The sequence below is a fragment of the Dipodomys spectabilis genome, unplaced genomic scaffold, assembly GCF_019054845.1.
Source record: "Dipodomys spectabilis isolate Male_0828 unplaced genomic scaffold, ASM1905484v1 ptg000480l, whole genome shotgun sequence".
Taxonomy (NCBI): domain Eukaryota; kingdom Metazoa; phylum Chordata; class Mammalia; order Rodentia; family Heteromyidae; genus Dipodomys; species Dipodomys spectabilis.
In genome coordinates, this window is record NW_024871157.1 from 192,415 (window position 1) to 213,541 (window position 21,127).

The 21,127-nt window shown below is 58.3% G+C and overlaps 1 protein-coding gene across 3 annotated transcripts; it reads left to right on the forward strand.

Moving 5' to 3' along the window:
- The first annotated feature begins 1,665 nt into the window (after positions 1-1,665).
- Dhx37 (DEAH-box helicase 37) lies at positions 1,666-21,119 on the forward strand. 3 transcript variants are annotated; one of them, XM_042669091.1, is made up of 27 exons: positions 1,666-1,817; positions 3,663-3,832; positions 4,763-4,875; positions 5,980-6,307; positions 6,476-6,624; positions 8,832-8,924; positions 9,141-9,237; positions 10,120-10,233; positions 10,863-10,964; positions 11,080-11,194; positions 11,437-11,532; positions 11,872-11,951; positions 12,836-12,983; positions 13,469-13,545; positions 13,792-14,024; positions 15,266-15,381; positions 15,665-15,767; positions 15,845-16,033; positions 16,944-17,068; positions 17,161-17,277; positions 17,573-17,745; positions 19,210-19,324; positions 19,425-19,562; positions 19,673-19,767; positions 19,842-19,915; positions 20,199-20,296; positions 20,378-21,119. In XM_042669091.1, the coding sequence occupies exons 1-27, from the start codon at positions 1,712-1,714 to the stop codon at positions 20,458-20,460; spliced, it is 3,447 nt and encodes a 1,148-aa protein (XP_042525025.1). In that variant the 5' UTR covers positions 1,666-1,711; the 3' UTR covers positions 20,461-21,119. The 3 variants fall into 3 exon arrangements, with proteins under 3 accessions (XP_042525025.1, XP_042525023.1, XP_042525024.1); XM_042669089.1 differs by having other exon boundaries at positions 15,266-15,377; positions 15,661-15,767; XM_042669090.1 differs by having other exon boundaries at positions 15,266-15,377; positions 15,661-15,767; positions 17,161-17,274; positions 17,570-17,745.
- The last annotated feature ends 8 nt before the right edge of the window (positions 21,120-21,127 follow it).

The following is a 21,127-nucleotide window of genomic DNA, read 5'->3' on the forward strand; positions in this document are numbered from 1 at the left end:
AGAAAATCTGTGAAACTCTGATCTCCAATGAACCACCAGAAAACCGGAAGTGGCGCTGTGGCTCAAGTGGTAGAGTGCTCGCCTTGAGCCGAAGAGCTAAGGGATAGCGCCCAGGCCCAGAGTTCAAGCCAGGTGACTTGGAAAAAAAAAAAAAAGATTTAAGACCCACCACATCAAATGTAATGCATTCTAAAAAAGTAATGCTTCTGAAGGAGTCCAGGAAACAGCACCCCAAGTTCGCAGCTCTGCTTGGCTGGTTACTGCAACCCACAGAATTTGGGGAAGCACAGGCACAGAGCAGGACTTCCTGTGAGCTGGAACTCTTTTATCCACTGAGTCCTCTTTATGGACCTTAGCACAGGCCAGTCCCTATTCTATCCTCTACCACCGAGGAACAACTTGATCTGCACAGAAGACCTTTGTCTCCCGGATTCTTCCTCCAGGATCCTGGATCTAGCCATGATGAAAACTTGACTCTCACCCTTCTCGCTCTTTTGTGCGCATGCACAAAATTAAAGCTATTTTTCTCCTGTTATCTTCTATATCTGTTTCATAAACAATAATTTATCCAAACTTCAGAAGGTAGAAATTATTATCTCCCTTACATATGCAAATCAAAATAGCCTGTTCTGGGAAGGTGGCTCAGTGGTAGAGCGCTTGCCTTGCAAGCATGAGGCCCTGGGTTCGATTCCTCAGCACCACATAAGCAAAAAGAAAAAAGCCAGAAGTGGTGTTGTGGCTCAAGTGGTAGAGTGCTAGCCTTGAGCTGAAGAGCTGAGGGACAGCGCCCAGGCCTAGAGTTCAGGCCCCACGACCAGACCCTCCCCCCCCAAAAAAAAAACAAAAAACCCTCGACTCTTTTTTATTCTTTTTTTCCCCCTTCTTTTCTTTCCTTTTTCATCTATTTTGTTTGTTTTTGCAGTGTTGGGGATCAGATCTGGGGCCTTGCTCAGTTCTCATATATCGGGCTCCTGAGAAGCAAAGATGACAGATGGGAGCCGGCAGCACCGGACTGTACTAGTTATTTTGAAATACACATGCAGTTCTTGCTACCCTACCGGGGTGTAGAACATGAAGTTATTCTTCCTGTCCAGCTGCACCCCAGGATCACTGACTATCTCTCTGGGTCCCTTTTCTTCCGGGTGTTACTTTTTTTCTTTTTTGGATGTGGGAGGGAACGTATACACTATCCTTATCATTTCTAAAATTCTGAACTTTTGTGACAGGATTTAACTTCATCTCTTTGTGATATAATTTAAATGTTCACCTAAAGGCATTCGTATTTTTCACAGAAAAGAAAACTGGTGCGATCTAACTGTTCGAGCTGCAAGATAATTACAGCCTCGGAAATGCATTACTTCCGAGCGCACCTCGGCCGACGTGACGCGGTAATGAGCGCTTTAAGCTAATAAACGCTTTCTTCTTTTAGATCTTTTGTCTGGGATGGAAATATTTTATGCTTTCTTACTAGGCAACGAGCACTGCGAGTCCCGCCCTCCTCATTTAAATAGACCACGCCCCACGCTGGCCTCGCCGCGCGAGGCCCCGCCCCAAGCTCCGCCCCCGGCCGGCGCCGCCGCGAGCGCAAGTTCTCGCGAGAGCGGACCCCGGAAGTCTCGCGGGCTGATCCGGGTGTGGGAACCCACGTGGGCTGGGCCTGGGATCCGAGCCGCGGGGGCCGTGGCGGGATCCGCGCGCGGCTGCTGGCGCCATGGGGAAGCTGCGCCGGCGCTACAACGTCAAGGGGCGCCTGCAGGCGGAGCCCCGGCCGGCGCGGGGCGCGCCCGAGCCGCCGCCCGTGCGGCTGGAGCTGGGAGGTGAGGCGCCGGGGCGCGCGGCCGGCGCTTGGAGGGAGGGGCGGCCCGGGCCGGGCCCGAGCCGCGCCGCCGCCTCGCCGTCCCCGGCCGGGGCCGCCCGGCCGAAAAGCCAGAGGGGACCGGCCCCACGGTGATGGCGCGGGGGGTTGAGCCAGAAAGCGAGGCGGCCCCACGGCTCCCACCACGCGGCGTCCCGCCCCCGGCCGGCCGGGCCCTGCCCGGGCCCTGCGTGCGCGCTCGGCCCGGGCCCGCCGGGAGCCCGTGCCGGTGGGCGTGCCTGCCGCGGGCAGGACGCGATCCCGTGCCGACCGCGGGGAAGAAGAGGCAGCCGGACGCCCTTTGCCTCGACTTACAAGGAAGAGAGAGGCCAAGATGTGCTCCGGGATCCTCCTTCCCGAGTAGGCCCGCGGGGCCAGCCTGTAATCCTCGCTAATCTGAGGGCTGGGATCTGAGGATCAGGGTCAAAGCCAGCCCGGGCAGGAGGACTCAGGAAACATTCCCAGTTGGCCAACAGAAAGCCCGAAGTACTGGGGCTTGAAGTCACGAACCGGGTGCTGTCCTTAGGTTGTTGGTGGTGGTGGTTGTTAAAGGATGATGCTGTACAACTTGAGCCACAGCCCTACTTCCAACTTTTTGGTGGCTAATTGAAAATAAGAGTCTTATTTTCTTGCGTGGACTGCCTTTGAACTTCCATGCAAACATCTCAGCCTTCTGAGTAGCTAGGATTACAGGCATGAGCCACCCATGTCCAGCTGTAACTAGCATTTAAGCTTAGGGCTTGAAATTACTTGGTTTTCTTGCTCAAGGCTGGTGGGCTAACACTTTAGCCATGCCTCCAGCCTGACTTTTTGCTGGTTAGTCCGGGATGGAATCTCAAGGATTCTCCTGCCCAAATTGGCTTTGAACTAATATCTGCTAGATTTGAGTAGCTAGGACATAGGTTCAGTGAGCCACCAGAACCCCAGCTTCATAAACTTTTTTTTTTTGGTCAGTGGTGGGTCTTGAACTCTGGGCCTGGGTGCTGTCTCAACTCTTCAGCTCAAGGTGAGCACTCTATCACTTGAGCCACATTGCCACTTCAGTTTTCTAGTGGTTTTATTGGAGATAAGAGTCTCACAGGGGCTGGGAAGGTGGCTCAGTGGTAAAGCGCTTGCCTTGCACGCATGAGGCCCTGGGTTCGATTCCTCAGCACCACATAAGCAGAAAAAAAAGCTGGAAGTGACACTGTGGCTCAAGTGGTAGAGTGCTATCCTTGAGCTGAAGGGCAGAGAGACAATGTCCAGGCCCAGAGTTCAGGCCCCACGACCGGACCCCCCCCCCCCCCCAAAAAAAAAAAAAAAGTCTCACAGACTTTCCTGCCCCAGGCTGGCTTTGAACCACGATCTTCAGCCCTCAACCTCCTGAGTAAGATTACAGGCATAAGCCACCGGTGAGAAACTTTTGAAATACCACAATGTGTATGTGTGTTCACACGGATGTCCCATTAATGGAGAGAACAGAAAATGGTCTGGGAACTACGGAATGGGAGCAGATGAGGTAGCCTGTATGGTTCAAATTACTCCATTGGTAGAGTCAAATCTCTCGTGCTGTTTTATCATAGGAAGATCGCACAACTGAGCAGATAGTAAAGAATGAGCCACTGGCCTTGTAGGAATGCAGGAGAGATCCCAGCACTTGCTGTAGATCAGGAATAACATTATAGGAACTGAACAAGAATATGACCAAGTAGTTCTAGAATGGATCTAGAGTGCTGTAGAGGCACGGGAAGCTGGAGCAGGCCTGGCATGAACTGCAGCCACCCTTACTGGCTTCTGGGCTGTGGTAAAGCAGGCTTGTCTCTTTCAGACAAAGACACCTTGAAAGGAGTGGATGCAAGCAATGCACTTGTCCTGCCTGGGAGAAAGAAAAAAAAGACCAAGGCACCACCCCTGTCCAAGAAGGAGAAGAAGCCTCTGACCAAGAAGGAGAAGAAGGCACTGCAGAGGGTCTTAGAGCAAAAGGAGAAGAAGAGCCAGGTACACCGAGCTATGGCACGCGGGCAGGGAGGGTGGGGATGGGGGTGCTGTATTCCAGGCATGGTCCCAGGAGCAAGACTCTCCTGTGACACTTTTTTTTTTTGGGGGGGGGGGGTGAGGGGTTCCGGTCGTGGGGCCTTTGGGTCTGGGCGCTGTCCCTCAGCTCTTCAGCTCAAGGCTAGCGCTCTACCACTTGAGCCACAGCGCCACTTCTGGCTTTTTTCTTTTTGTTTATGTGCTGAGGAATCGAACCCAGGGCCTCAGGCATGCAAGGCAAGCGCTCTACCACTGAGCCACCTTCCTAAGCCCCTCTCCTGTGAGACTCTTTATCTCCAGCAAACCTGTCTGGAACAGGGGAAATGTTCTGTCTGCATAGTCTGGTACATTAGCCACTAGCCACAAGTGGCATTTGAGTCCCTGAAACATTGTGAGTGAGGAATTAAATTTGTCATTTGAGGTGATTTTGATCAATTAAAATGGGAATGGCTACATGTGGCAGTGGCTGCCCTTCAGGACACAGTTCAAGTGCCCGAATCCGTCGACTTGTGTGATTCTGGGCTCGTGGAAGTGGTGGGTCGATACCATCAGGTTGTGGTTTTTCTTCACGTAAGGGTGGCTGGGTCACCTGGGCCCTGGCCCTCAGTACAGGCCCATCGGCAGTACCACTGCCCCTCCAGTACAGCAGGGCTGAGCCGCAGTGCCCACAGGACACTCCAGACCTTGGCTAGTGGGTGTCTGGGCCACCGACAGGCCTCATCTGTGACAGTGCTGCCACGAGCTTTGTCCCATAGCTGGGATGAAGGAGGAGGAAAAGGTCCCCAGCCTGCAGGTGCTGACCAGGCGGCTTGCACAGTGCTGCTTTAGGACACTGGAGTTCTGCTGACCTTCCTTCCCTCCCACATGGCCCTGACGCCCTGTTCCTGTTCCCAGCGAGCAGAGATGCTGCAGAAACTGAGTGAAGTCCAGGTGTCAGAGGCGGAGATGAGGCTCTTCTACACCACATCCAAGCTGGGCACAGGGGACCGCATGTACCACACCAAACCGTGAGCCACCTTCCCTATCCAGATCTCCCCTGTCTGCCAGCGCCTGGGGAGGCCTTACGGAATCTCCTGGGGAAGACAAAGAAGCCAAGTGGCTCATGCCTGTAATCCTGGCCACTCAGGCTGAGACCTGGAGGGTCACAAATGGAAGCTGTAATCCTGGCCACTCAGGTTGAGTCCTGGGTCACAAATGGAAGTCAGCCCAGGCAGAAAAGTCCCTGTCTAAAAAAACAGCCAAAAGCCAAACCTGGAGACGTGACTCAAATGGTTCTAGCCATGAGCAAACAAGTTGAGTGAGTGTAGTTCCTATCTCAGTACCAACAACTGCAACTTGAAGCCCGTTTACTGCATGGTCCTGGCAGTTGGACAGCAGTGCTGCCCTAGGTTGGTGTTGCAGAGAATAGCCTCTCTTCCCTACCGAACCTCACCCTCCGCCTGCTCCGTTCTTGGAGCTTGCTTTTTTTTTCTTTCTTTCTTGTTGTTTTGACACTCTTGGCCTGGGCACTGTCCCTGAGCTCCTTTTGTTCAAGGTTATCCTTGATTTTATTTGTTTGTTTTGTCGGTTGTGGGGACTGAACACCGTCCCTGAGCTCTTCAGCTCAGGGCTAGCGCTCTACCACGTGAGCCATAGCGCCACTTCCGGCTTTTTCTGCTTATGTGATACTGAGGAATCAAACCCAGGGCCTCATGCATGAAAGGCAAGCGCTCTACCACTGAGCCACAGCGCCACTTTTGGCTTCTTCTGTGTATGTGTTACAGAGGAATCAAACCCAGGGCTTCATGCCTGCTAGGCAAACACTCTACCACTAAGCCATATTCCCAGCCCCTGTGCTTGGAGCTTTCAAAAGCTGGGTTCAAACTGTCCTGACTCCGAACCCTGGAGACAGGCAGGGCACAAGCCAGTGCTTTTCCCTTGGGAGCACTTCCGAGGGAGTGAAGTCATCAAACAACTACAACTCTGAGGCAAATGAGTCTGGATCAGATCGGCGTGGGAAGGCAGGGGGTTCACTCTGTGAGGTCAGGTCCTCAGTAGCTGACCTGCGGGGGCTCGAGAGCCATGGTGCGTTTGGCAGGAAGGCTGTGCTTAGATTGCCCTCCCTCCGGCAGGAAGCCCGCCGAGCTGGCCGCCCAGGGTCAGGGCATCAGCAGCCTGAGTGGGGCTGGCCGCAAGCGCCACCACCAGCCGTCCTCCAATGAGGAGTCAGAGTCCTCGGGGGATTCTGAGCCCGAGGTCCCTGACCCCCTCCAGCCAGAGACCAGTACAGGCACGGGCACGGCTCAGCTGCCGCCGGCTCTGCCTGGGGCTGGGGATGGGAACACAGTGGCCACCAGTCAGCCCCCCACAGCCAGGCCCCCAGCGCCTGCCGCCACCCGGCCGAGGCCCCTCGCCAAGCCCGCGGTGTTTGTGCCCGTGAACCGCACCCCCGAAATGCAGGTTTGTCTCTCTCTCTCGGTGTGTGGGTGGGGGTAAGCGTGCAGAAAGGGGCCCCTTTTGACCTCAGGCAGACTCCCCAGAGCCCGGCTCTACCACTTCTCCCTGCCCTCCCCCCACCTATCACCCGATGCCGTGTCACCTGGCGGTCTCTGTCCCCACCCCGCACAGGAGGAGCGGCTCAAGCTGCCCATCCTCTCAGAGGAGCAAACCATCATGGAGGCCGTGGCCGAGCACCCAGTAGTCATCGTGTGCGGGGAGACGGGCAGTGGGAAGACCACGCAGGTGCCGCAGTTCCTCTACGAAGCGGGCTACAGCAGGTAGGGCTGGGCACGGTGGGCCGAGTCTGCCTTTGCTCCCTTCCTCTAACTTAATCCTCAGAAACCTGAGGTTGTTTGACCCTAGTATGAGTGCTTCAGAGAGGCACGTGATGGGGGGGGGAAATGGGGGGACAGGCCCAAGTAACCCCAGCTCCAGTCCCACTGGGCAGCCGATGGCCCTGTCGGGCACTGAGACCTCTCCTGACACCCAGCACTGTGACCTTGCTGTCTGGCTTGTGGACTTGCTCATGGCTGCCCCGGAGCTCCTGGATGAGGGGCTCTGAGGACACGGGCCTGGCCCACAAGGGCATGGGACAAGCCAGCCTTGCACACAAGGCACACCCAGCATCATAGGGCATGGGGTGGTGCAGAGGGATGTGGGGGGCTGCAGCACAGATCCGCCCCAGCCCCCCTCTGCCCCAGCAGGCTGTCGGCCACTCACCCCTGAAGGCGGCCCAGCCTCAACGCCAGGCTGTCTGCTGACCATGTACTAGCTGGACTGAGGTTACCCAAATGAAACCTGCAGGCTCGGGCCCCTGGAGGCTCCCTGGTAGACGGGGGTAGGGTGGGGAGGCCCTGCGTGTCTGGCAGATTGGCGCCACCAGCCCTGGCACGGCATGGCCGTGGTCACGGGGAACTGACACACAGGTCCTCAGTGTCACAGGAGGCCACACCAGGACATGGTGACCACACGCCATGTCGGCACATCCACTCACAGGCCACCCTGTGTTTTTAGTGTTTTCTGGGTTGGTTTTTTTTTGGGGGGGGGGGGGGCGGGGGTAGTTCCGGTTGTGGGGCCTGAACTCGGCCTGGGCGCTGTCCCTCAGCTCTTCAGCTCAAGGCTAGCACTCTACCACTTGAGCCACAGTGCGACTTCTGGCTTTTTTATTTTTGCTTATGTGGTGCTGAGGAATTGAACCCAGGGCCTCATGCATGCAAGGCAAGCGCTCTACCACTGAGCCACCTTCCCAGCCCTGTTTTCTGGTTTTTGTATACACTATTTTGTACTTTTATTTCTTGTACTAGTATTGGGACTTGAACTCAGGGCTTTGCATTCTTGCTTAGTTTTTGTGTTCAAGGCTGGCGCTCTTATCTCTGGGCTATAACTTCACTCTGGTCTTTGGCTGGAGATAAAAGTCTATACTTGGCGCTGTGGCTCAAGTGGTAGAGTGCTAGCCTTGAGCTGAAGAGCTGAAGGATAGGACCCAGGCCCAGAGTTCAGGCCCACAACTGGCCAAAAAAAAAAAGTCTGTGCTCAGGCGGGCTTGGAACCTTGAATTCTTAGATTTTAGCCTTTTGAAAAAGGTTAGAAGTACAGGTGTAAGCCACTGTCACCTAGCACAGCTTTTTTTTTGGCCAGTCCTGGAGCTTGAACTCGGGGCTTGGGTGCTGTCCCTGAACTAATTTTTTTTTTGGGGGGGGGTCCAGTCGTGGGGCCTGAACTCTGGGCCTGGGCGCTGTCCCTCAGCATTTCAGCTCAAGGCTAGCGCTCTACCACTTGAGCCACAGCACCACTTCCAGCTTTTTTCTTTTTGCTTATGTGGTGCTGAGGAATCGAACCCAGGGCCTCAGGCATGCAAGGCAAGCGCTCTACCACTGAGCCACCTTCCCAGCCCTTCCTGAACTAATTTTGCTTAAGGCTAGCACTCTACCACTTGAGCCACAGCGCCACTTCTGGCTTTTTCTGCGTATGTGGTACTGAGGAATGGAACCCAGTGCATGCTATTCAAGCACTCTGCCACTAAGCCACATTCCCAGCTCACACATTTTTTTGTCTTTCCTTTTTCGGTACTGGGGATTGAACCCAGGATGTTGTGCTCACTAGGCAAGCGCTTTTGCCACTGAGCCTCATCCCAGCCCAAGCAAAGCACTCTAAAATTGAAGCATGGTTTCCAAGTGAACATTGGCGTGCTTCGGAAGTGAAAGGTCATCACTGTTTGGGATGAAGCAAGGTCTCTGGCTTGGCCTTTCCCAGGACGAGGACAGGGCCTCTTTTCCCACAGTGTGGTTCCAGGCCCCCAGCACCTCTGCACAGCCAGCTAGGAAGTGCCCGCTGATCCCAGCCACAGCTGCTACAAAGCTGGCCACAGGGTTCCTGGGTGGACCTGGAGTCATTCCTTCCCGTCTGTCCCTGCGCGGCGGGGTTCAAGGCACAGTGGCTGCGGACAGACAGGTGGGGTCCCAGGCTGATGTCCCTCCCTCCCCAGCAACCACAGCATCATCGGAGTCACAGAGCCCCGCCGTGTGGCCGCCATGGCCATGTCCCAGCGAGTGGCCAAGGAGATGAATCTGTCAGAGCGGTGAGCGAGGCCGGTGGCGGGGCTGCTGTGTGCCCTTCGGTGTGGCTGTGTGTGTGTGTGTGGGGGGGGGCTCCGTGGTTTCTCCAGCCCAGCTCTGGCCAGGCCATGCACATGGTCTTGGGGGACAGAGGTGCAGCCCTGGCCATGCATGCTGCCGGCCTCCTCCACCGCCGTCCTCAGCACCACGTGGCTGTGGCTGTGGCTCTGTCCCTGCAGGGTCGTCTCCTACCAGATCCGGTATGAAGGGAATGTGACTGAAGACACCAGGGTCAAGTTCATGACGGATGGCGTGTTGCTCAAGGAGATCCAGAAGGTTGGTTCCAGCTCTCGCAGGACAAGGATGGGGGGGGGTCAGCGCATCACCCCTGCCTCGGTTACCGTTCCACCTCTTGGCAAAATACTCTTCCTGCTCACAGCAGTGTGACCTCTGGCACATTCCTTGACCTCTCTGAGCCTCAGTATACTGATGCCTTCTTCGTAGATTTGCTTTGAAGCTGAAACTGCACAGTGCACTAGAGCCACATCCCATGTGGCCGGTGCCCGGGAGGTGGCTTGAAATGTGCCCGTGTGGTGTTATTCAGGCTGGTCTCACTGTCTGTGCTAGGTGTGTGTATGTGCTGCTGTGCGGGCCCTGCCTCAGTGATGCGCTCACCTGCTCTCCGGGTGCTCAGAAGATCCTCACGGCACTTGGCCTTTGAGCTGTGCTGTGTTCTCCCAGAGCCTGTGGCCAGCAGCGCGGCTCATGCCCGCTGCCTCCGGAGGCTCCCGGGGAGTTGAGACACCCTAGGACTGGCATGCTGGTCTCAAGGGGTGACTTAATGTCCCCAAAAGCACACAGGCCCATGTGGAGAGAGGCTCTGTGGCAAGGGGGGCTTCTGTAGCCTCTGCTGCCAGCATGGGTGACCCCAGTCCTCTCGCCGTCGAGGCCCCAGGGCTGTTCTGTATGGCCCGGCTCATTTCCCTCTCCTGCACTCCGCCCCACAGCTCTGCGTCTAGAGCCTCAGCCTGCGCTCCACGGGCAGACCCCGGGTGCTGCCGGGGACCCCGGGATGTGGCTCATGTTGTCCCCATTTGTCTGGAGAGGAAATAGGTCTGGTCAAAGCGACCTGCCGAGGGTACAGAGCCCTCTCCCAAGCCAAGAGGGGGTCTCCGGCCACTGGGCTGCTCAGTGTGATCTGTGACCCCACCTCCCCAGGACTTCCTGCTGAAGCAGTACCGGGTGCTGATCGTCGACGAGGCGCACGAGCGCAGTGTCTACACCGACATCCTCATCGGGCTCCTGTCCCGCATCGTGACGCTGCGCGCCAAGGTAGCACAGGAGCCGGCGTGGGCCGTCAGGGGCCACCACTTGTCAGCAGGCGGGCCAGGCTTCTGTGTCTCATGCTGGGTCATGGCCAGCTCTGTGCCAGCCATCACGGCTGGGAGGTTCCGTGGCACCTGCCATTCCTCCTGATGCCAGGTCTTGTCGGGTAGGAGGCGCTCTGTCCCACTGGGCTGGCTGATGCTGGAAGTGTCGGGGAACAGCCAGAGGTGGAGGGGGTGGAAGGGCAGTGGGGTCATGTGGCCACAACCTTGGCTTTCATTCGCCAAAGATGACCTGGGCCTCCTAAGCACTGAGGCCTGTGGTTTACAAGCACAAGAGATTGAGAGCAGAGCCCAGCTGCTGAGGGGCCAGGGAGCCCCACCCCGGGGGGCCTGAGTCTAGCTTCTCGCTGAAGCCCAGGCCCAGCACACTCAGCGTGACTGCAGCTGTGTCCCCGGAACCTGTGCCCCGGCCCTTCTGCATACCTGTGCACGTGCAAGCCTGGCCTGGCTGTGGGGACAGGCAGACGCCCATCACCTGGTGTTCCCTGGGCACAGAGCTCCCCCGCTGCTTGCCCAGGGGGAGGCTGGGTCGCAAGGTCACAGCCACGCGTGCTCACAGTCTGTCCTCCGCAGAGGCGCCTGCCGCTGAAGCTGCTCATCATGTCAGCCACGCTGCGGGTGGAGGACTTCACCCAGAACTCACGGCTGTTCTCCCAGCCGCCGCCTGTCATCAAGGTGAGGCCTACCCGAGGGACCCCCATCTGGCCCGTCCCCACCTCCACCCCCTGGGAGCCAGCAGGGTCGGGGACAGCAGGCCTGCGGCAGCCTGGCTGCAGCATGCTCCCTGCAGGTGGAGGCCAGGCAGTTCCCGGTGACCGTGCACTTCAACAAGCGGACACCGCTGGAGGACTATGCGGGCGAGTGTTTCCGGAAGACCTGCAAGATCCACCGCATGCTGCCAGCAGGTGGGGTGCTGGCCCATGGGGGGCGGGGGGGGGGGGGCGGAGGCAGGCTGGCCAGGTGGCTTTGGGACCGCGTCTGTCCTTGGGTCCTCTCCTGTATCCCGGCTGGTGCTAGCTCCTGGCTGCCCCGCGGGTCTGGGGCACCTGCTCCCCTGGTGCCCTGTGACTCTGGCCTGGCATCTAGGCAGGCCTGGCAGATGCTTGCTGCAAACCAACCAAGCTGATGGCTGGCTGCTGTTCTGCAGGCGGCATCCTGGTGTTTCTGACCGGGCAGGCCGAGGTGCACGCACTGTGCCGGAGGCTCCGAAAGGCCTTCCCAGCCCGCAGGTGCAGGCCACAAGGTAAGCAAGCGCCTAGGCCGCCCGCACCCTTCTTGGGGTGCCTGTCTGCCTCAGTCTTCTCTGGGAGCTCTGTGCCTTAATACCTTCCTGCCCCACCATAACTGACCCGACAGTGCAGCCAAAGGCCTGTCCCGCCTTTGCCTTTTCATTTTGTATTTTTACTCTTTGTTGGTCATGTGTCTTGAACTCGGGGCCCGGGTGCTGTCCCTGAGCTCTTTTGTTCAAGGCTAGCTCTATCACAGTGCCACTTACAGGCATGAGCCACCAGCATCTGGCTTTTGTTTGTTTGTTTTGGTCGGTCATGGGCTTGAACTCAGGGTCTTCTGCTCACCTTTTCAGAGGAGGAGGAGAAGGACTCCGCAGAAGAAGTTCGGAGGTTTAAGAAGTCTCGAGCACGGGCCAAGAAGGCGCGGGCAGCGGTATGTGTATGTGGCAGGCCTCTGGGACCTGTGCGATGCGGGACAACGGCTTTTTAGGTAGAAGTAAGTTCAGTTGAAACTCTAGTTCTGCCAGGCACTTGTGGCTCACGCCTGTCATCCTAGCTACTCAGGAGGCTGAGATCTAAGGATCACAGTTTGAATCCAGCCCGGGCAGAAAGTTTGTGAGACTCTTTATCGCCAATAAACAACTGAGAAAACCGGAAGTGGCGTTGTGGCTCAAGTGGTAGAGGGTTAGCCTTGCACTGAATTGCTCAGGGACAGTGCCCAGGCCCAGAGTTCAAGCCCCACAACTGACAAGAATAAATAAATAAAAATCTTGATATGTGGCCCAGACCCATCTTAAGGGGCCAGCAGCCACAAGGGGCTGATATATTAGACTGCACTATTGTAGAAGGTTCCCCGACCTTCCCTGTGACACAAACTTCAGTGGGACAGCTCTCAACTCGAGCTGTGAGATGGAGGAAGATTGGCAGCATGTTCTAATGAGCCTTCCAGAAGTCCTGAGGAGGTCCTGTGAGGGTGCTGGGAAGCAGGCCAAGTGGGGTGTATCCACTGCCAAACCTGGCTGCCAGGAAGGGCTGCCCTGTGGTGCCGTGCAGGCATGGTGCCATGGCACGTGGGTCCCCCTGGTGGCCTCTTCTCCTGAAGCTCCTGTGGTTCCCGGGCAGCTGCTCTTCCCACAGCTGGGGGAGATGAGGCCCGTGGCTGTCCCCAGTGTTTAGGTGAGAGGCTGAGCCAGAGGCCGGTTTCCGGGGGGCTCCGTGGGTGGTGGGTATGGCTTCTCCGTAGAAGGCTGGATCTCCGCAGAGCGTGGTTACCCCAGGGTCGCCAGGGTCCATTGTGTGGGTGTCCTCTTGGCACAGGCACTGCCCCAGATCAGCCTAGACAGTTACTCGGTGCTGCCCGCGGGTGAGGGCGATGAGGACCGCGAGGCGGAGATGGACGACGAGGAGGCAGCCCTGGGCTCGGACCTGGACCTGGACTTGGGGGACGAAGATGGTGCTGAGGGAGGTGCGGCTTGCGGCTTGCTGGGGCATCCTGGCTGAGTTCCTTGGGTCTTCGTCTTTCAGCGGCTGTGTGCTGAGCCCCAGGCCCCGTCCCGGGTCTTGGGCCTGTGGTGGGACTCAGGGCCCCCTGGCTGGCGAGCCTCCCCGGGTGCCCCATCTGCCTCAGCGTGACCTTTCCTGAGCCCTTGGCAGCTGCAGGCCCTGATGCTTGTGTGGGTGGCACAGGCTGCCACCCTTGCTGCAAGCCCTATTTGTAGGGTTCTGGACAGGTAGACGGGCCTGGGCCTGACAGGACAGCCGTCAGGAGCTCGCCGGTCCGCCCGCCTGCACGACTGTGCTGAGCGCAAACGCCTGCCCAGGCTGGCATGGCAGCGGGTGGGAGGTGCCGGGCAGCCAGCAGCTGTGGGGACAGCCCTCCGGGGGAGCCAGCCACTGGCTCCCGCCCTTGGGGTTTGTCCCAGCTGATGACGGCAGACCTCTTCCCTGCAGGTGAGCAGCCAGACGCCTCCCTGCCCCTCCACGTGCTCCCGCTGTACTCTCTGCTGGCCCCCGAGAAGCAGGCGCAGGTAAAGGCGCTGGGGGGCAGACAGGGAGTCAGGGTGTCCGCCGCGTGTCAGGGCCCTTAATGGTGATGCAGTGGAGCCCATCTCAGCCCGTCTATCACCCAGCTGTCTCCCCATATCTTGGGAGGTCTCCTGGGAGAGGTAAAAGCCTGCCTGCCCATGTTGTTCCTGGGAGCTTGAGCCCTCGGAGGTCCTGTGGCTCCGGAGTTCTCCCTGGTTCCAGTACTGCCTTTCCTGCTCCTCACCCAGGTCTTCAGGCCTCCCCCAGAGGGGGCTCGGCTGTGCGTCGTGGCCACCAACGTGGCCGAGACGTCCCTCACCATCCCAGGCATCAAGTACGTGGTAGACTGTGGCAAGGTCAAGAAGCGCTACTATGATCGTGTCACCGGCGTGTCATCCTTCCGCGTCACCTGGGTCTCGCAGGCATCAGCTGACCAGCGGGCGGGCCGGGCAGGCCGCACCGAGCCCGGCCACTGCTACAGGTGGGCCAGTGTGTTCCCAGCGGGCGCCAAGAACCAGGAATCAGGAGTTTCCCCTTCCTCCTTCCTGGCTCCCGTGACGTGTATACACATGCATGTTGTTTCTGTCTTTGTGCTGGGATTCTGGGTGGACAACCCTCCAGGGAAGTCTGCACTGTTTTCAAATATCTGCTCAGGGGCTGCCATTCTGCAGCACAATGGGGTTGAACCCCAGCAGGGGCCTGTGCGCGCCACCGGTGGCTCTCCATGGCGGGGCCAGTTCCAGAAATCCCGTGGGAGCGGAGTGTCACACCATGTGACCGTGTGTGGCTCAGCATGAGTGTCGGCCATGCGCCCACGCTTCTCACATGCCATTCCGCATGTCTGAGTTGTTTCTGATGCATGTTTTAGGGGTTTGTTTGGTGCCTGGTGGCTGATGCATTTTTTTTTATTTTGTTGTTTGTGGCTGGTCGTGGGGTCTGAACTCTGGGCCTGGGCGCTGTCCCTCAGCTCTTCAGCCTAAGGCGAGCACTCTACCACTTGAGCCACAGCGCCACTTCCAACTTTTTCTGTGTATGTGGTGCTGAGGAATTGAACCCAGGGCCTCATGCATACAAGTCAAACACTCTACCACCGAGCCACCTTCCCAGCCCAGGTTGATGCATTTTTTATGTGTACAAGTCCCCATAGGTTGCCCACTGGGCAGCCGATGGATTTAGGTGTGGATGGTGTTTGTTGTGGTGAACTGTGTGTGTGTGTGTGTGTGTGTGTGTGTGTGTGTGTGTGTGTGTCCGTCCGTCCGTCCATCCATCCCATCATTCAAGCCAGTCCTGAATTCAAGGCCTGGGTACTGTCTCTGAGCTTTTGTGCTCAAGGCTGGTACTTCACCACTTGAGCCATAGCTCCACTTCCAGCTTTTGCTGGAGATAAGAATCGCAGGGACTTTCCTGCCCAGCTTGGTTTGGCACTGAGATCCTCAGATCTCAGCCCCCTGAGTGGCTAGGATTATAGGCCTGAGCCACTGGCATCCATTATTTTTAATTCTGTTATTGAAGTTCTTTTAGCTGGCTTCAAGTTAAGCAGTAGAAAGCATAGGATTCACTCCAGGGAGGAGGTGGGCAGTAGCTGTGTTTGGACTGTGTTTGGCTTTGCCGGGCGCCACCAGGTGGCGGGCTGTTTTACACCCACAGCCACCCGGGCGATTGAGGGCCCTGGGCTGGGAGCGGAGGTGGTGACTTCTGCCGGCCCTGGCTTCTCTCGCTCAGGCTGTATTCCTCTGCGGTCTTCGCGGACTTTGAGCAGTTTCCTCCCCCAGAAATCACACGCAGGCCGGTGGAGGACTTGATCCTACAGATGAAAGCTCTCAACATTGAGAAGGTTGGTGCCCAGCCCCGCGTCTCCTGTCCTAGCTGGCCCGGAGCTCCGCTCTCATGCTATCTGTGTTAGCTGTCTGTGGTCAGGGCCATGCAAACGTGGTCGTAGGCGGTCACCGCAGGTTCCACTTGGTGGTACTCAGGACGAGTGTTGGATGAAGGGACAGCGACTCTGGGGTTACTGTGACTGCTTTGGGGCATCCAGGTCCTCAGAGGAGGGGCTGCAGCCGGGGGCGGGGCCAGGCCAGCCCAGGCACATCCTCAGCACCCATGTCTCCCGTGCCCAGGTCATCAACTTCCCTTTCCCCACGCCTCCCTCTGTGGAGGCCCTCATTGCCGCTGAGGAGCTGCTCATCGCTCTGGGAGCCCTGCAGGCGCCCCCGAAAGGAGCAAGGTAGGGGGCGGGGGTAGCAGGCCTGCCCCATAGCTCTGGGCCGCTCCCTGGCACGCACCCACTCCGGCCTTCCACAGGATGAAGCAGCTGCAGAGCTCGCGGCTGAGCTGCCCCATCACCGCGCTGGGCCGGACCATGGCCGCCTTCCCCGTGGCACCTCGGTATGCCAAGATGCTGGCGCTGAGCCGGCAGCACGGCTGCCTGCCTTATGCCATTGCCCTTGTGTCGGCCATGACCGTGCGGGAGCTGTTTGAGGAGCTGGACAGGTGCGTGGTGTGCCAGCCGAGCCTCGGGAGCCAGGGCTGGCTTTGTGTGTTCCTCTGGGGCCCCCTGAGCCTTTGGTGCTTGGCCTCAGGTGGGCAGCTGAACACCATCCCACACGTCTGAAGGGTGGAGGGAGAGCTCTGGGATCACGGGCTGCAGTGGCTCAGTGTAGGAGCCTGGCCTGGCCGTGCCCATGCAGCCCAGGCTCCTTCCAGGCCCCAAAATAGAGAGCAGCAGATGCACTGAAGAAGCCAGTACTAAGAACGTGAAGTTCACTGAGCTCCTAACAAAATTAGCTCAGAGGTGTTGCCGGCTGGCTGATTCTTTTAGACAAGTTGTTCTCTCTTTTTTTTTTTTTTTTAACTTTTTTTATTCATCTTTTTGTCGGTCATGGGGTTTGACCTCTGGGCCTGGGTGCTGTCCCTGAGCACTTCAGCTCAAGTGAGCACTCTACCACTTGAACAACAGCTCTACTTCTGGCTTTTTGGACCACAGCTCTACTTCTGGCTTTTTGGACCACAGCTCTACTTCTGGCTTTTTGTGGTTCAATTGGAGATGAAGAGTCTCATGGACTTTCCTGCCCGGGCTGGCTGAACTGTGATTCTCAGATCTCAGCCTCCTGAGTAGCTAGAATTACAGGCGTGAGCCACCCGCGCTTGGCTATTTCAGACAAGTTTTGCTTTCTCAGGGTGCACTGCCGGGAGGCAGACATGGGCTCTCGCGTGCTGGGCACAAGCTCTGTCGTTTGAAGTCTGGGATAGGATCTTATGTAGTGGTTGAGATGGGGTCTCACTCCACCTCAGCCTCCGCAGAATCGTGTACCTGGCTCTCTCCACTTAAAGATGAGTGCTGCTCGGTGCCACACTTCTTGCTCCCAGGTGAGCCCCGGGCCTCCTGTGTGTGTGTTCACAGACCTGCCGCCAGCGACGACGAGCTTGTGGCACTGAAGAGCCGGCGGGCCCGGGTGGCCCAGATCAAGAGAGCCTGGGCTGGCCAGGGGGCCTCTCTGAAGCTTGGGGACTTCATGGTGTTGCTAGGTTGGTGCCAGTTGGTGGGGTGAGGTGAGGAGGTGGCCCCGAGGAGGCCCGGGTGAGGTCAGCAGGAGAGGACACCCCACTTTGCCCTTCAGGTGCGGTGGGTGCCTGTGAGTACGCTGGCTGCTCTCCTGAGTTCTGCCAGACCAACGGGCTGCGGTACAAGGCCATGCTGGAGACTCGGCGCCTGCGCGGTCAGCTGACCACCGTGGGTAGGTGGTGCCGGGGCTCACCCGCTGCTGGACGGTCCTGCCATCAGACCATGGCGGTGTCCTCCCTCCTGCTGTCCCCTGGAGCCCACTTTCCTCTTGAAGGTCCCCAGGCAGGAATGGGGACAGATGAGGCCATTCTGCCCCCTATGGGGAGCCCCCCTGAATCCTTGGGTCACCCCTTTCCTTGAGGGCTTGGCCTCTGGCCTCTGGCTCAGTGGGACTGGGACCCAAGTGCCATGAGGCCTTGCAGAAGTTGGGGCACGGCAAGCCCTGACTCACCCCGGGCCTCCCCCAGTCAATGCCGTGTGCCCCGAGGTGGGGCTCTTTGTGGATCCCAAGATGGAGCCGCCCACTGAGAGCCAGGTGACCTATCTGCGGCAGATCCTGGCAGCCGGCCTGGGCGACCACCTGGCCCGCAGGGTGCAGAGTGAGGAGCTGCTGGACGAGAAGTGGAGGAACGCTTACAAGGTAGGCCTGGTGAGGGGCGGGGCGGGCCACCTCACCTGTACCCCAGCAGATCACAGCCACCCCCAACACGGCAGATCACAGCCACCCCCAACACGGCAGATCACAGCCAGCCCCAACACGGCAGATCACAGCCAGCCCCAACACGGCAGATCACAGCCACCCCCAACACGGCAGATCACAGCCACCCCCAACACGGCAGATCACAGCCGTTTACACAGCAGATCACAGCCACCCCCAACACGGCAGATCACAGCCACCCCCAACACGGCAGATCACAGCCGTTTACACAGCAGATCACAGCCACCCCCAACACGGCAGATCACAGCCACCCCCAACACGGCAGATCACAGCCACCCCCAACACGGCAGATCACAGCCACCCCCAACACGGCAGATCACAGCCACCCCCAACACGGCAGATCACAGCCACCCCCAACACGGCAGATCACAGCCAGCCATTAACACGGCAGATCACAGCCAGCCATTAACACGGCAGATCACAGCTAGCCCCAACACGGCAGATCACAGCTAGCCATTAACACGGCAGATCACAGCCAGCCATTAACACGGCAGATCACAGCTAGCCAGCAACACAGCAGATCACAGCCATTAACAGCTCAGCACTCAGGACTGGAGTGTGATCCAGCTGGTAGAGCACCTTCCTAGTAAGCTCAAGAACCTGAGTTCAGTTCCCAGCTGAGCCAAATAGAGCCCAATTTAGTTTTATGGTGGGTTGGTGGGGGGGGGTTGGCAGGATTGGGCTTGAACTCATGGCCTGAGCCTATCCCTGAACTTTTTTTTTTTTTTTTTTGGTCAGTAATGGGGCCTGAACTCTGGGACCGGGTGCTATCCCTGCACTCTTCAGCTCAAGGCTAGCTTGCATTTGAGCCATAACCCCACTTCGGCTTTTTCTGCTTATGTGGTGCTGAGGAGTGGAACCCAGGGCCTCATGCATGTAAGGCAAGCACTCTACCACTGAGCCACCTTCCCTGAACTTTTTTTTTTTGGTAGTTTGTGGGGCTTGGACTCTGGGCCTGGGCGTTGTTCTTGTGCTCTTCAGCTCAAGGCAAGTGCTCTACCGCTTGAGCCACAGCACTACTTCCGGTTTTTTTAGTGGTTTATTGGAGATAAGAGTCTCACGAACTTTCCTGCCGGGGCTGGCTTTGAACCGTGATCCTCAGATCTCAGCCTCCTGAGTAGCTAGGATTACAGGCGTGAGCCACCGCCACCCGGCATCCCTGAACTTTTTGAATCAAGGCTCTACCCCTTGAGCCACAGCTCCACTTCTGGCTTTTTTGGTAGTTAATTGGAAATAAGACTCTCATGGACTTTTTTGCCTAGGCTGACTTTGAACTAGAATCCTCAGATTATAGGTCTGAGCCACACCAAGAAGCTCCTAGTGTAACACACTGGGCAATGGTGTTCGGTGTCTCCCTGACTCAAGCCACCCCCTCACTTCCCACAGACCCCTCTCCTAGATGACCCGGTCTTCATCCACCCCAGCTCCGTCCTTTTCCGAGAACTCCCAGAATTTGTGGTCTACCAGGAAATTGTGGAGACCACGAAGATGTACATGAAAGGTACCTGCAGTACCAGGCCTCCGCACCCAGGTGGCGCCACTGAGCTGGCCGTGACCCACCTGGGGTGACCGCCATAACACACCCTCTCTGCCTCTCCCAGGCATCTCCACTGTGGAGATCCAGTGGATCCCAGCCCTGCTGCCTGCCTACTGCCAGTTCTCCACACCCCTGGAGGACCCGCCCCCCACCTACTGTCCTGAGACAGGCCGGGTGCAGTGCCACCGCACCAGTGTGTTCTGTGAGTCGGCCCCGTCTCCGGGCTGAGGGGTGTCACCCGCTGGCCTTGACCCTCTAGTGTCTCTGGAGGGTGGGGCGGGAAGGACCCCTGCTCACTGTCTCCGCCCCTAGATCGAGTCGGCTGGGCACTGCCTGCTATCCAGGTGGATTTTCCAGAAGGCCTGGACTGCTACAAGCACTTTGCCCGGTTCCTGCTGGAGGGCCAGGTAGGCGCCCGCTCTGCCCTCTGGAGGTGTGGCCAAGTGCCCCGGGGCTCACCCATGCTGTGCCCTCTCCTCAGGTGTTCCCCAAGCTGGCCTCCTACAAGGGCTCTCTGTTGTCCAGCCCCAACACAATGCTGAAGACCTGGGCCAGGTATGGCCTGGGAGGCTGTGACGGTGGGAGGCGAGGCAGCAGGCCTCCCTCACAGTTCTGGAGGCCGGAGCGCACACGAGGCTGTGATGAGCTCTGCCCTCCTCAGGGCCGGGAGAGGGGCAAGGGTCAGCCCCCGCAGGGTGGTGAGGGTGGACCTCACCAGGAACAGGGGCCTGCCTGTACCCTGGGGTTCCTGCTAGCTGGGCAGGGAGCACCCTCTCCTGAGGCGTGTTCTCCCTTCTCTGGGCCGAGCCAACTGTTCACAGCTGCCTTCCGCCTGCAGGCTGCAGCCCAGGACCGAGAGTTTGCTACGAGCCCTCGTAGCTGAACACACTGACTGCCGGGGTGCCCTGCTGGCTGCTTGGAAGAGAAACCCCAAGTGTGAGTGTGCAGGGCTGGAGCCGGGGCTGGTGTGGCAGGGCCCAGCCCGACACCCTGACGCCATCCTCCTCTTGCCTGCAGACCTGCTAGCCGAGTACTGCGAGTGGCTCCCGCAGGCCATGCATGGCAGCGTGGAGAAGGACTGGCCGCCCACCCAACTCTGACCGCTGACCTGCCGCCCAGGCTCACATCTCTGCTCGGCACTGGACACCGCCACGACCAGCCGTCCACACCCCCGCCTATGCACACAGATGGGCGATGAGATGCCAGCCACGGGTTCACACTGGAGTGGAACCCATCTTACCTGGACCTCATGCGGGTCACCTCAGGGGGGGTGCTGGCAGACTTCGCCAGCGGTGTGGCTGCCCTGGGCAGCAGGCACACCTCCAGCCCTGCCCACCCTCGGCGCTCCATCCTGGAATGCCCATGCACCAGGGACTGGGCACTTGTCCCAGAGGGCAGCAGGGGCAGCCCTGGCTGGCCAGGACTGCAGACTTCTGTCACCTGTCTGGGATCCTGCTCCCTCCCTCCTGCCTCTTGGGCTGAGGTAGAAGGGGCAAGGCAGGAACAGCTCCGACTGCAAATCTGGACACATTCCTGACTCGTGACAGTCAACCTAAGAAGAAAGATTTATTTTGCTTTTTAGCCGTTTCTGTTTGGGCCAACCAGCCAGAGTCCTCAGTGAGTCCATCCCCTGTAACCAGCAAAATGCCAGACAGAGGTGTGGTCATGTGGTAGAGCATCAGCCACATGCAAAAAAGATGTGCGAAAGTGGAGACCTGGCCGCTGGGCTGGCACAAATAAACCGTGGCACTGGTCCCCAGCTCTGAC